Source organism: Babylonia areolata, chromosome 19 (assembly GCF_041734735.1).
Source record: "Babylonia areolata isolate BAREFJ2019XMU chromosome 19, ASM4173473v1, whole genome shotgun sequence".
Taxonomy (NCBI): domain Eukaryota; kingdom Metazoa; phylum Mollusca; class Gastropoda; order Neogastropoda; family Buccinidae; genus Babylonia; species Babylonia areolata.
In genome coordinates this window covers 1,377,540-1,394,318 of record NC_134894.1, presented here as the reverse complement: position 1 = coordinate 1,394,318, position 16,779 = coordinate 1,377,540, and the positions used below count along the sequence as shown (strand labels likewise).

At 45.0% G+C, this 16,779-nt stretch overlaps 1 protein-coding gene across 3 annotated transcripts in view; it reads right to left on the bottom strand.

Annotated features, from left to right (window-relative positions):
- Positions 1-196: 196 nt before the first annotated feature.
- The window catches only part of LOC143294022 (condensin complex subunit 3-like), a 59,803-nt gene continuing 43,220 nt past the window's right edge, over positions 197-16,779 (bottom strand). For 2 of the 3 annotated variants that reach the window (XM_076605412.1, XM_076605413.1), the window contains exons 15-20: positions 15,834-16,008; positions 9,354-9,524; positions 8,318-8,486; positions 5,422-5,521; positions 2,180-2,338; positions 197-279 (exon numbers count right to left, since the gene is read on the bottom strand). In XM_076605412.1, the coding sequence (XP_076461527.1) occupies positions 243-279; positions 2,180-2,338; positions 5,422-5,521; positions 8,318-8,486; positions 9,354-9,524; positions 15,834-16,008 (811 nt within the window). In that variant the 3' untranslated portion in view covers positions 197-242. The remainder of the gene's footprint in view (positions 280-2,179; positions 2,339-5,421; positions 5,522-8,317; positions 8,487-9,353; positions 9,525-15,833; positions 16,009-16,779) is intronic. The other variant, XM_076605414.1, reaches the window with a different exon arrangement.

Below are 16,779 nucleotides of genomic sequence, written 5' to 3'. Positions count from 1 at the left end.
TGTCCAAAACAATATAATTATGGGTGATAACTCGTCTCACACACCTCTAAAATTCAGCCTTGAGCATGTGTTGCTGGAGAACAGTGTGGAGACAGTATGACTGACTGCACCACCAGTGCCTGGTATGGCTTGCACACAGCTTTCTGGGGACAGCAGCGTGGTGGGTGCATGTAGTAGAGGGTCAGGTGGGGACGTCAGATGCCGGGTGGGGATGTCGGGTGGACAGTTCAGTCCTGGTACCCTCACAACAGGCCCGGGTCCTGAATGGTGTGAAGGGCTCTGGAACCAATCCAGCTTTCTTCAGTTACATCAACCTTTTGAGGCTTCACTAACATCTTCAAAAATGTCACTTTTATAATGTGTAAACAACCAGGATCACAGTAACATTATCTCATTAAGAGAAATTAAACAAGTGTGGTTAAGTCTGTGATAAATACATGTTACAAGTAAAACAGTAATGTTTGGCAAACAATATATTCAACAAAATCAAACACAACACTTGAACTAGTTGTAGCAAAGCAAGCCTAACAAAAACATTGTCTCCACTTTATCATCTTTCCACTTTCAGCCAATAAACCATTCCAGGATAGATGACCACAGCTGATGTCCCACCCCACCCCACCCCACCCCTCAAACAGCATCCTGACCTGACAGTGATGTACAGAACAACCTGTTCCACACCACACACTGCCATCAACATCACAGCTGATGTCCCACCCCACCCCTCAAACAGCATCCTGACCTGACAGTGATGTACAGAACAACCTGTTCCACACCACACACTGCCCTCAACATCACAGCTGATGTCCCACCCCACCCCACCCCACCCCTCAAACAGCATCCTGACCTGACAGTGATGTACAGAACGACCTGTTCCACATCTGACCAGGACTGGTACCAGGACACAATGTAAGGGAGATAACTACACAGCTCTCACTAGTCTTTCCATTCGTCCTCCCCAAGTTACTCCCCCAGTATACTGCATGTGGACAGAAAACAAGTCCACAGTAAACCCTTTCTGACAGTGAAACAGGTGGAATCAGCCCAGAACACAATGACCAAAGCTAAAGCCAGCTGTACACATAGAGACAGAGGGAACAAGACAACATACAATGAACAAAGCTAAAGCCAGCAGTACACATGGTGACAGAGGGAACAAGACAACATACAATGACCAAAGCTAAAGCCAGCAGTACACATGGAGACAGAGGGAACAAGACAACATACAATGAACAAAGCTAAAGCCAGCAGTACACATGGAGACAGAGGGAACAAGACAACATACAATGAACAAAGCTAAAGCCAGCAGTACACATGGTGACAGAGGGAACAAGACAACATACAATGACCAAAGCTAAAGCCAGCAGTACACATGGAGACAGAGGGAACAAGACAACATACAATGAACAAAGCTAAAGCCAGCAGTACACATGGAGACAGAGGGAACAAGACAACATACAATGAACAAAGCTAAAGCCAGCAGCACACATGGTGACAGATGCAACAAGACAACATACAATGAACAAAGCTAAAGCCAGCAGTACACAATCCACAATCCAATGACAACTGCCTTATGTAGGTAAGAAAAGCCCATCCTGGAAGGTAAAAACGTCTACATCTCCTGACTGCAGTGAAAAGTGACTTGTCATCACCAGCCTATGAGTCCAACCTCACTGTGTCCAGGGCTAGCACAGCAAGGTATAGACCAGTCCTCTCCTTCCCCAGCTGAAGTGAGGAGGAACCCATTCACACCTGGACCACTGAGAACAATGGCAGTAAAGCCTTTCCCAAGGACATGACACCAGTCCCAAACAGGGTCCCAGGACATGACACCAGCCCCAAACAGGGTCCCAGGACATGACACCAGCCCCAAACAGGGTCCCAAGGACAAGACACCAGCTCCAAACAGGTTCCCAAGGACATGACACCAGCCCCAAACAGGGTCCCAGGACATGACACCAGCCCCAAACAGGGTCCCAAGGACATGACACCAGCCCCAAACAGGGTCCCAAGGACATGACACCAGCCCCAAACAGGGTCCAAGGACATGACACCAGCCCCAAACAGGGTCCAAGGACATGACACCAGCCCCAAACAGGGTTCCAAGGACATGACACCAGCCCCAAACAGGGCCTCCAACACTGGTCACTGGATCAGAAGTGTGCGTGGTGTGACTGACCTCTTGACCCCCGAGGATCGTGAGGACCGTGGTGTCTTGGAGGTGTCCAGCAGCAGACTGTCCAGGTTGGTCCGCACGTTCTCCACGTCTCCGTCCACAGTGCTGCGGGCCATGGCTTCCTGCTGGGAGGGGGTGGTGAACACACTGCTGTCCAGCTGACTGTAACATCATCATCATTAGCACTGTCATCATCATCATCATCACTGTCATCATCATCATTATCACTGTCATCACCATCATCATCACTGTCATCACCATCATTATCACTGTCATCACCATCATTATCACTGTCATCATTATCATTATCACTGTCATCATCATCATCAAAATCAGTCATACTATCAACACTGTCACATCATCATCATCACTGTCATACTATCAACATTGTCACATCATCATCATCATCATCATCATTACTGTCATACTATCAACACTCACATCATCATCATCATAATCACTGTCATACTATCAACACTGTCACATCATCATCATCACTGTCATACTATCAACACTGTCACATCATCATCATCATCATCATCATCATCACTGTCATACTATCAACACTGTCACATCATCATCATCATCATCACTGTCATACTATCAACACTGTCACATCATCATCATCATCATCACTGTCATACTATCAACACTGTCACATCATCATCATCATCACCACAGTCATACTATCAACACTGTCACATCATCATCATCATCACTGTCATACTATCAACACTGTCACATCATCATCATCACTGTCATACTATCAACACTGTCACATCATCATCATCACTGTCATACTATCAACACTCACATCATCATCATCACTGTCATACTATCAACACTCACATCATCATCATCATTACTGTCATACTATCAACACTGTCACATCATCATAATCACTGTCATACTATCAACACTGTCACATCATCATCATCACTGTCATACTATCAACACTGTCACATCATCATCATCACTGTCATACTATCAACACTCACATCATCATCATCATTACTGTCATACTATCAACACTGTCACATCATAATCACTGTCATACTATCAACGCTGTCACATCATCATCACTGTCATACTATCAACACTGTCACATCATCATCATCACTGTCATACTATCAACACTCACATCATCATCATCACTGTCATACTATCAACACTGTCACATCATCATCATCATCATCATCATCACTGTCATACTATCAACACTGTCACATCATCACTGTCATACTATCAATACTGTCACATCATCATCATCATCATTACTGTCATACTATCAACACTGTCACATCATCATAATCACTGTCATACTATCAACACTGTCACATCATCATCATCATCATCACTGTCATACTATCAACACTGTCACATCATCATCATCATCATTACTGTCATACTATCAACACTGTCACATCATCATAATCACTGTCATACTATCAACACTCACATCATCATCATCATTACTGTCATACTATCAACACTGTCACATCATCATCACTGTCATACTATCAACACTGTCACATCATCATCATCACTGTCATACTATCAACACTGTCACATCATCATCATCACTGTCATACTATCAACACTCACATCATCATCACTGTCATACTATCAACACTGTCACATCATCATCATCACTGTCATACTATCAACACTGTCACATCATCATCATCACCACTGTCATACTATCAACACTGTCACATCATCATCATCACTGTCATACTATCAACACTGTCACATCAACATCATCATCACTGTCATACTATCAACACTGTCACATCATCATCATCATCACTGTCATTCTATCAACACTGTCACATCATCATCATCATCACTGTCATACTATCAACACTGTCACATCATCATCATCACTGTCATACTATCAACACTGTCACATCATCATCACTGTCATTCTATCAACACTGTCACATCATCATCATCATCACTGTCATACTATCAACACTGTCACATCATCATCATCACTGTCATACTATCAACATTGTCACATCATCATCATCATCATCACTGTCATTCTATCAACACTGTCACATCATCATCATCATCACTGTCATACTATCAACACTGTCACATCATCATAATCACTGTCATACTATCAACACTGTCACATCATCATCATCATCATCACTGTCATACTATCAATACTGTCACATCATCATAATCATCATTACTGTCATACTATCAATACTGTCACATCATCATCATCATCACTGTCATACTATCAACACTGTCACATCATCATCATCATCATCATCACTGTCATACTATCAACACTGTCACATCATCATAATCACTGTCATACTATCAACACTGTCACATCATCATCATCATCACTGTCATACTATCAACACTGTCACATTATCATAATCACTGTCATACTATCAACACTGTCACATCATCATCATCACTGTCATACTATCAACACTCACATCATCATCATCACTGTCATACTATCAACACTGTCACATCATCATCACCATAATCACTGTCATACTATCAACATTGTCACATCATCATCACCATAATCACTGTCATACTATCAACACTGTCACATCATCATCACCATAATCACTGTCATACTATCAACACTGTCACATCATCATCACCATAATCACTGTCATACTATCAACATTGTCACATCATCATCATCATCATCACTGTCATACTATCAACACTGTCACATCATCATCATCATAATCATGGTCATACTATCAACATTGTCACATCATCATCATCATTACTGTCATACTATCAACACTGTCACATTATCATAATCACTGTCATACTATCAACACTGTCACATCATCATCATCATCACTGTCATACTATCAACACTGTCACATCATCATCACCATAATCACTGTCATACTATCAACACTGTCACATCATCATCATCATCACTGTCATACTATCAACACTCACATCATCATCATCATCACTGTCATACTATCAACATTGTCACATCATCATCATCATCATCATCACTGTCATACTATCAACACTGTCACATCATCATCATCATCATCACTGTCATACTATCAACACTGTCACATCATCATCATCATCATCACTGTCATACTATCAACACTGTCACATCATCATCATCATCATCACTGTCATACTATCAACACTGTCACATCATCATCATCATCACTGTCATACTATCAACACTGTCACACCATTGTCCAGCCTTGCTGTGGTCGCTGACTGACCTGTGATCCAAGGCCTTGCCCCGTGCCCTGCGTCCTGTCGACTTGGCCGCTGTGGTGGTGGGGCCTGCAGGTGGGGGCATGGTCGGGGTGTCTGTTGTACCTGGACATCATCACAGGTAAATCACAATATCAACAAAAACACACATGGTGGGGGTGTCTGTTGTACCTGGACATCACAGGTAAATCACAATATCAACAAAAACACACATGGTGGGGTGTCTGTTATACCTGGACATCATCACAGGTAAATCACAATATCAACAAAAACACACATGGTGGGGGTGTCTGTTATACCTGGACATCACAGGTAAATCACAATATCAACAAAAACACACATGGTGGGGGTGTCTGTTATACCTGGACATCACAGGTAAATCACATATATCAACAAAAACACACATGGTGGGGTGTCTGTTGTACCTGGACATCACAGGTAAATCACAATATCAACAAAAACACACATGGTGGGGTGTCTGTTGTACCTGGACATCACAGGTAAATCACATATATCAACAAAAACACACATGGTGGGGGTGTCTGTTGTACCTGGACATCATCACAGGTAAATCACAATATCAACAAAAACACACATGGTGGGGGTGTCTGTTGTACCTGGACATCACAGGTAAATCACAATATCAACAAAAACACACATGGTGGGGTGTCTGTTGTACCTGGACATCATCACAGGTAAATCACAATATCAACAAAAACACACATGGTGGGGTGTCTGTTGTACCTGGACATCATCACAGGTAAATCACAATATCAACAAAAACACACATGGTGGGGTGTCTGTTGTACCTGGACATCATCACAGGTAAATCACAATATCAACAAAAACACACATGGTGGGGTGTCTGTTGTACCTGGACATCACAGGTAAATCACAATATCAACAAAAACACACATGGTGGGGGTGTCTGTTGTACCTGGACATCACAGGTAAATCACAATATCAACAAAAACACACATGGTGGGGGTGTCTGTTGTACCTGGACATCATCACAGGTAAATCACAATATCAACAAAAACACACATGGTGGGGTGTCTGTTGTACCTGGACATCATCACAGGTAAATCACAATATCAACAAAAACACACATGGTGGGGTGTCTGTTGTACCTGGACATCACAGGTAAATCACAATATCAACAAAAACACACATGGTGGGGTGTCTGTTATACCTGGACATCACAGGTAAATCACAATATCAACAAAAACACACATGGTGGGGTGTCTGTTGTACCTGGACATCACAGGTAAATCACAATATCAACAAAAACACACATGGTGGGGTGTCTGTTGTACCTGGACATCACAGGTAAATCACATATATCAACAAAAACACACATGGTGGGGTGTCTGTTGTACCTGGACATCATCACAGGTAAATCACAATATCAACAAAAACACACATGGTGGGGTGTCTGTTGTACCTGGACATCACAGGTAAATCACATATATCAACAAAAACACACATGGTGGGGTGTCTGTTGTACCTGGACATCACAGGTAAATCACAATATCAACAAAAACACACATGGTGGGGGTGTCTGTTATACCTGGACATCACAGGTAAATAACATATATCAACAAAAACACACATGGTGGGGTGTCTGTTATACCTGGACATCACAGGTAAATCACAATATCAACAAAAACACACATGGTGGTTGACAGGTGTTGTCCTTGTGTCATCAGGACACATGTTGACAGGTTTTGTCCTTAGTTCATCAGGACACATGTTGACAGGTTTTGTCCTTAGTTCATCAGGACACATGTTGACAGGTTTTGTCCTTAGTTCATCAGGACACATGTTGACAGGTTTTGTCCTTAGTTCATCAGGACACATGTTGACAGGTTTTGTCCTTAGTTCACCAGGACACATGTTAACAGGTGTTGTCCTTAGTTCATCAGGACACATGTTGACAGGTGTTGTCCTTAGTTCATCATGACACATATTGACAGGTGTTGTCCTTAGTTCATCAGGACACATGTTGACAGGTGTTGTCCTTGTGTCATCAGGACACATGTTGACAGGTGTTGTCCTTAGTTCATCATGACACATATTGACAGGTGTTGTCCTTAGTTCATCAGGACACATGTTGACAGGTTTTGTCCTTAGTTCATCAGGACACATGTTGACAGGTTTTGTCCTTAGTTCATCAGGACACATGTTGACAGGTTTTGTCCTTAGTTCATCAGGACACATGTTGACAGGTTTTGTCCTTAGTTCACCAGGACACATGTTAACAGGTGTTGTCCTTAGTTCATCAGGACACATGTTGACAGGTGTTGTCCTTAGTTCATCATGACACATATTGACAGGTGTTGTCCTTAGTTCATCAGGACACATGTTGACAGGTGTTGTCCTTGTGTCATCAGGACACATGTTGACAGGTGTTGTCCTTAGTTCATCATGGCACATATTGACAGGTGTTGTCCTTAGTTCATCAGGACACATGTTGACAGGTGTTGTCCTTGTGTCATCAGGACACATGTTGACAGGTGTTGTCCTTAGTTCATCAGGACACATGTTGACAGGTGTTGTCCTTGTGTCATCAGGACACATGTTGACAGGTGTTGTCCTTAGTTCACCAGGACACATGTTGACAGGTGTTGTCCTTGTGTCATCAGGACACATATTGACAGGTGTTGTCCTTGTGTCATCAGGACACATATTGACAGGTGTTGTCCTTAGTTCACCAGGACACATGTTTACAGGTGTTGTCCTTGGTTCATCAGGACACATGTTGACAGGTGTTGTCCTTAGTTCACCAGGACACATGTTGACAGGTGTTGTCCTTAGTTCACCAGGACACATGTTGACAGGTGTTGTCCTTGGTTCATCAGGACACAGGGAGAAGACACACAAAATGAACGGAGGACTGACCTTTGACTGTGTCTGTGTCTGCCTGTGTTCCCCCCCGTGTGGGAGTGGGGGCGCTGTGAGCACTGAGTTCAGCAGCCAGGAGCGGGGCCAGGAGGTCATTGACTGTCTTGTGGAACTTCTCCACAGCCTTGATGCTGTTCTTCTCCTTCACCACCTGCACACACACCCTCTGTGACACCACATCAACACATCTGTGATACTACATCAACCCATCTATAACACACATCAACCCATCTGTGACACCACATCAACCCATCTGTGACACCACATCAACACATGTGTAACCCATCAACCCACCTGTGACACACATCAACCCATCTGTAACCCATCAACCCACCTGTGACACACATCAACCCATCTGTAACCCATCAACCCACCTGTGACACACATCAACCCCTCTGCTACACCACACCAACCCCCTCTGCTACATCACATCAACCCCCTCTGCTACACCACATCAACCCCCTCTGCTACACCACATCAACCCCCTCTGCTACATCACATCAACCCCCTCTGCTACACCACATCAACCACACCAACCCCCTCTGCTACATCACATCAACCCCCTCTGCTACACCACATCAACCCCCTCTGCTACACCACATCAACCCCCTCTGCTACATCACATCAACCCCCTCTGCTACACCACATCAACCACACCAACCCCCTCTGCTACACCACATCAACCCCCTCTGCTACACCACACCAACCCCCTCTGCTACATCACACCAACCCCCTCTGCTACACCACATCAACCCCCTCTGCTACACCACATCAACCCCCTCTGCTACACCACATCAACCACACCAACCCCCTCTGCTACACCACATCAACCCCCTCTGCTACACCACATCAACCCCCTCTGCTACACCACATCAACCACATCAACCCCCTCTGCTACACCACATCAACCCCCTCTGCTACACCACATCAACCACATCAACCCCCTCTGCTACACATCAACCCCCTCTGCTACACATCAACCCCCTCTGCTACACATCAACCCCCTCTGCTACACATCAACCCCCTCTGCTACCTCCAACATCTGCTGACACAGCACAGCCAGGTGCTTGAGGTGAGTCAAGTTGTCAGGACTCAGACACAGCTGTTTCAACACACGTGTCCACAGCCGGAGCTGGAAGGACTGGGGGTTGGACAGGATCTCGTTGCACACCTTCACTGCTAGACTGTCGTGACACGGGTTGTCCTGTAACATGTAACATGTCACACCTTCACTGCTAGACTGTCGTAACACGGGTTGTCCTGTAACATGTAACATGTCACACCTTCACTGCTAGACTGTTGTGACACAGGGTGTCCTGTAACATGTAATATGTCACACCTTCACTGCTAGACTGTTGTGACACGGGGTGTCCTGTAACATGTAACATGTCACACCTTCACTGCTAGACTGTTGTGACACGGGGTGTCCTGTAACATGTCACACCTTCACTGCTAGACTGTTGTGACACGGGTTGTCCTGTAACATGTAACATGTCACACCTTCACTGCTAGACTGTTGTGACACAGGGTGTCCTGTAACATGTAATATGTCACACCTTCACTGCTAGACTGTTGTGACACGGGGTGTCCTGTAACATGTAACATGTCACACCTTCACTGCTAGACTGTTGTGACACGGGGTGTCCTGTAACATGTCACACCTTCACTGCTAGACTGTTGTGACACGGGTTGTCCTGTAACATGTAACATGTCACACCTTCACTGCTAGACTGTCGTGACACGGGATGTCCTGTAACATGTCACACCTTCACTGCTAGACTGTTGTGACACGGGTTGTCCTGTAACATGTAACATGTCACACCTTCACTGCTAGACTGTTGTGACACGGGTTGTCCTGTAATATGTAACATGTCACACCTTCACTGCTAGACTGTCGTGACACGGGTTGTCCTGTAACATGTCACACCTTCACTGCTAGACTGTCGTGACACGGGGTGTCCTGTAACATGTAACATGTCACACCTTCACTGCTAGACCGTCATGACACGGGTTGTCCTGTAACATGTCACACCTTCACTGCTAGACTGTCGTGACACGGGGTGTCCTGTAACATGTAACACGTCACACCTTCACTGCTAGACTGTCGTGACACGGGGTGTCCTGTAACATGTAACATGTCACACCTTCACTGCTAGACTGTCATGACACGGGTTGTCCTGTAACATGTCACACCTTCACTGCTAGACTGTCGTGACACAGGTTGTCCTGTAACATGTCACACCTTCACTGCTAGACTATCGTGACACGGGTTGTCCTGTAACATGTAACAAGTCACACCTTCACTGCTAGACTGTCATGACACGGGTTGTCCTGTAACATGTCACACCTTCACTGCTAGACTGTCGTGACACGGGTGGTCCTGTAACATGTCACACCTTCACTGCTAGACTGTCGTGACACGGGTTGTCCTGTAACATGTAACACGTCACACCTTCACTGCTAGACTGTCGTGACACGGGTTGTCCTGTAACATGTCACATGTAACACCTTCACTGCTAGACTGTCGTGACACGGGTTGTCCTGTAACATGTCACACCTTCACTGCTAGACTGTCGTGACACGGGGTGTCCTGTAACATGTAATATGTCACACCTTCACTGCTAGACTATCGTGACACGGGTTGTCCTGTAACATGTCACACCTTCACTGCTAGACTGTTGTGACACGGGTTGTCCTGTAACATGTAACATGTCACACCTTCACTGCTAGACTGTCGTGACACGGGTTGTCCTGTAACAAGTCACACCTTCACTGCTAGACTCATGACATGGGTTGTCCTGTAACATGTAACAAGTCACACCTTCACTGCTAGACTGTCACGACACGGGTTGTCCTGTAACATGTAGCAAGTCACACTTTCACCACTACACTGACACGGGTTGTCCTGTAACATGTCACACCTTCACTGCTAGACTGTTGTGACACGGGTTGTCCTGTAACATGTAACATGTCACACCTTCACTGCTAGACTGTCGTGACACGGGGTGTCCTGTAACATGTAACACGTCACACCTTCACTGCTAGACTGTCGTGACACGGGGTGTCCTGTAACATGTAACATGTCACACCTTCACTGCTAGACTGTCATGACACAGGTTGTCCTGTAACATGTCACACCTTCACTGCTAGACTATCGTGACACAGGTTGTCCTGTAACATGTCACACCTTCACTGCTAGACTGTCATGACACAGGTTGTCCTGTAACATGTCACACCTTCACTGCTAGACTGTCATGACACGGGTTGTCCTGTAACATGTCACACCTTCACTGCTAGACTGTCGTGACACAGGTTGTCCTGTAACATGTCACACCTTCACTGCTAGACTATCGTGACACGGGTTGTCCTGTAACATGTAACAAGTCACACCTTCACTGCTAGACTGTCATGACACGGGTTGTCCTGTAACATGTCACACCTTCACTGCTAGACTGTCGTGACACGGGTGGTCCTGTAACATGTCACACCTTCACTGCTAGACTGTCGTGACACGGGTTGTCCTGTAACATGTAACACGTCACACCTTCACTGCTAGACTGTCGTGACACGGGTTGTCCTGTAACATGTCACATGTAACACCTTCACTGCTAGACTGTCGTGACACGGGTTGTCCTGTAACATGTCACATGTCACACCTTCACTGCTAGACTGTCGTGACACGGGTTGTCCTGTAGCATGTAACATGTCACACCTTCACTGCTAGACTGTCGTGACATGGGTTGTCCTGTAACATGTAACATGTCACACCTTCACTGCTAGACTGTCGTGACACGGGTTGTCCTGTAACATGTAACACCTTCACTGCTAGACTGTCGTGACACGGGTTGTCCTGTAACATGTCACACCTTCACTGCTAGACTGTCAAGACACGGGGTGTCCTGTAACATGTAACAAGTCACACCTTCACTGCTAGACTGTCGTGACACGGGTTGTCCTGTAACATGTCACACCTTCACTGCTAGACTGTCGTGACACGGGTTGTCCTGTAACATGTAACACGTCACACCTTCACTGCTAGACTGTCGTGACACGGGGTGTCCTGTAACATGTAACATGTCACACCTTCACTGCTAGACTGTCATGACACGGGTTGTCCTGTAACATGTCACACCTTCACTGCTAGACTTTTGTGACACAGGTTGTCCTGTAACATGTCACACCTTCACTGCTAGACTGTTGTGACACGGGTTGTCCTGTAACATGTAACATGTCACACCTTCACTGCTAGACTATCGTGACACGGGTTGTCCTGTAACATGTAACAAGTCACACCTTCACTGCTAGACTGTCATGACACGGGTTGTCCTGTAACATGTCACACCTTCACTGCTAGACTGTCGTGACACGGGTGGTCCTGTAACATGTCACACCTTCACTGCTAGACTGTCGTGACACGGGTTGTCCTGTAACATGTAACACGTCACACCTTCACTGCTAGACTGTCGTGACACGGGTTGTCCTGTAACATGTCACATGTAACACCTTCACTGCTAGACTGTCGTGACACGGGTTGTCCTGTAACATGTCACATGTCACACCTTCACTGCTAGACTGTCGTGACACGGGTTGTCCTGTAGCATGTAACATGTCACACCTTCACTGCTAGACTGTCGTGACATGGGTTGTCCTGTAACATGTAACATGTCACACCTTCACTGCTAGACTGTCGTGACACGGGGTGTCCTGTAACATGTAATATGTCACACCTTCACTGCTAGACTATCGTGACACGGGTTGTCCTGTAACATGTCACACCTTCACTGCTAGACTGTTGTGACACGGGTTGTCCTGTAACATGTAACATGTCACACCTTCACTGCTAGACTGTCGTGACACGGGTTGTCCTGTAACAAGTCACACCTTCACTGCTAGACTCATGACATGGGTTGTCCTGTAACATGTAACAAGTCACACCTTCACTGCTAGACTGTCACGACACGGGTTGTCCTGTAACATGTAGCAAGTCACACTTTCACCACTACACTGACACGGGTTGTCCTGTAACATGTCACACCTTCAACACTATACTGTCATGACACAGGTTGTCCTGTAACATGTCACACCTTCACCACCACTGTCATGACACAGGCTGTCCTGTAACATGTATCAAGTCACACCTTCACCACTAAACTGTCATAACACAGGTTGTCCTGTAACATGTAACATGTCACACCTTCACCACTAAACTGTCATAACACAGGCTGTCCTGTAACATGTAACACCTTCACCACTAAACTGTCATAACACAGGTTGTCCTGTAACATGTAACATGTCACACCTTCACCACTAAACTGTCATAACACAGGTTGTCCTGTAACATGTAACATGTCACACCTTCACCACTAAACTGTCATAACACAGGTTGTCCTGTAACATGTATCAAGTCACACCTTCACCACTAAACTGTCATAACACAGGTTGTCCTGTAACATGTAACATGTCACACCTTCACCACTAAACTGTCATAACACAGGTTGTCCTGTAACATGTAACATGTCACACCTTCACCACTAAACTGTCATAACACAGGTTGTCCTGTAACATGTAACATGTCACACCTTCACCACTAAACTGTCATAACACAGGTTGTCCTGTAACATGTAACATGTCACACCTTCACCACTAAACTGTCATAACACAGGCTGTCCTGTAACATGTAACATGTCACACCTTCACCACTAAACTGTCATAACACAGGTTGTCCTGTAACATGTAACATGTCACACCTTCACCTCTAAACTGTCATAACACAGGTTGTCCTGTAACATGTAACATGTCACACCTTCACCACTAAACTGTCATAACACAGGCTGTCCTGTAACATGTAACATGTCACACCTTCACCACTAAACTGTCATGACACAGGCTGTCCTGTAACATGTAACATGTCACACCTTCACCACTAAACTGTCATGACACAGGCTGTCCTGTAACATGTAACATGTCACACCTTCACCACCAGACTGTCATGACGTGGGTTGTCCTGTAACATGTAACACTATACTGTCAAGACACGGGGTGTCCTGTAACATGTAACATATCACACATTCACCACTAGACTGGCATGACATGGGTTGTCCTGTAGCATGTGAGAGAGAGAGCATGTGAGAGAGAGAGAGAGAGCATGTGAGAGTGAGAGAGAGGGAGAAAGAGCATGTGTGTGGGAGAGGGTGAGAGAGAGAGCATGTGTGTGAGAGAGGGTGAGAGAGAGAGAGAGCATGTGTGTGGGAAGAGAGAGGGAACGAACGAACGAAATTGTTTTAATGAACTTTGGCCATGGACCACAATTCAAAACCAGGGGACTGGGGGTGGGCATGGGAAGGGGTATTATAACACTTGAATAGATGACAATATCATAATAATCATGGACTTGACATTAATTCTACTTAATTAGGTCTGAGTATATGATTTCTCCTTTTGATCACATGCAAAATAAATTTTGCTGCATGAAAATTTCTCTGCTTGTTGTTTGATCGGAGAAGTGAACTAAGAGACATGTTTAAACAGTCTTGAAGAAATTTTGTCCGTAAATCATTATATACAGAACAAACAAACAACAAATGGTATTCATCTTCTAGTTCACCTTGGCAAAAAGGACAATGCTTTAAAACATCATTTTCAGTGTACCTATTAACATTGTTATTTAAAGGAAGCACATTAAATCGGGCCTGAGACAACGAACTCTGAAACAATATTCATCAGCATTTGTTATATATTTTTCGTTTTCAAATACAACTTTGAATGATCTGTAGCATGAATATCTGTCTCTATCACTAATAGTACCCGACCATTCTTGAATGAAGATATCTATAAGTCTTTGCTTGAAAGTAATAATAAATCCTTTCACATCACCAACACCCTGTTGCAACCACACAAAATTAAAACCTGTTGTACATAATATTTCTCTAACTTGAGGAGCCCAACACTGTTTTCCATTTAAATCTAATCCAAGCAACATCTGATAAGCCATGTAAGGCAATCTATTTTGATCCATCTGTAGTATTCTCAACCAGTACCTTATAACATTTAATAACGAGTTTATAAATAACGGATATCTACCAAGATCACTATAAACCACTTTGTTTGGTGTTTTCACTGGCACTACCAAGAATCGCTTACATGCTAATAAATGAATTTTTTCTACATTCTCTAGTCTATTCATACCCCAAATTTCAGATCCATACAACAGAACAGGCTGTACCTTTACATCAAATATTTTGAAGAGAGAGAGCATGTGTGTGGGAGAGAGAGAGAGAGAGAGAGAGAGAGCATGTGTGTGGGAGAGAGAGAGAGAGAGCATGTGTGTAGGAGAGAGAGAGAGAGAGAGAGCATGTGTGTAGGAGAGAGAGAGAGAGCATGTGTGTGGGAGAGGGGGAGAGAGAGAGAGAGAGCATGTGTGTGGGAGAGAGAGAGACAGCATGTGTGTGGGAGAGAGAGCATGTGTGTGGGAGAGAGAGAACAGAAGACATGACAACAGCCTCAATGCCCTCACCCTGACAACAGCAGTGTTGCTCTGTGCAGACAGCAGACGCTGTGCATGCGTCAGCTCCACCAGGAAGTCAGCCACGTTGGTGGGGTTGACACTGTTGAGGGGGGAGGTGGTGGGAGCATTGACGATGGTGCGCAGCGTGGGCAGGAAGGCCTCCTCGAACAGCTCCTGGTTGGCACTGCACACAGAGAGAGACAACCATTTCTTGGTGAGCTTTCTACTGCCTGGTTGGCACTGCACACAGAGAGAGACAACCATTTCTTGGTGAGTTTTCTACTGCCTGGTTGGCACTGCACACAGAGAGAGACAACCATTTCTTGGTGAGTTTTCTACTGCCTGGCTGGCACTGCACACAGAGAGAGACAACCATTTCTTAGTGAGTTTTCTACTGCCTGGTTGGCACTGCACACAGAGAGAGACAACCATTTCTTGGTGAGTTTTCTACTGCCTGGTTGGCACTGCACACAGAGAGACAACCATCCCTTGGTGAGTTTTCTGGCAGAAGGTAGGTGGCAGAATGGTCAAGATGCTCATCAGCTAACACAGAAAGTCCCTGAGGGTCTGGGTTTTACATCCCGCTCTCGCCCTCACTCCCAAGTTTGACTGGAAAATCAAACTTCGCGTCTAGTCTTTCCGATGTGACAATAAACCGAGGTCCCGTGTGCAGCACGCACTCAACACACTGAAAAAGAACCCATGGCAACAAGAGTGTTGTCCTCTGGCAAAATTCTGTAAAAGAAATCCACTTTGATAGGTACACAAGTACATATGACTAAGCACGCTGAGTTATGTGCTGGTCAGGCATCTGCCTAGCAGATTTGGTGTAGCGTATATGGATTTGTCTGAACACAGTGACGTCTCCTTGAGAAACTGAAGACTTTCTGCCACGCCTCTCACTTCCGCTGACATACCACTGCCTTCTGCCACAGATCAGCTCAAATCATGATTA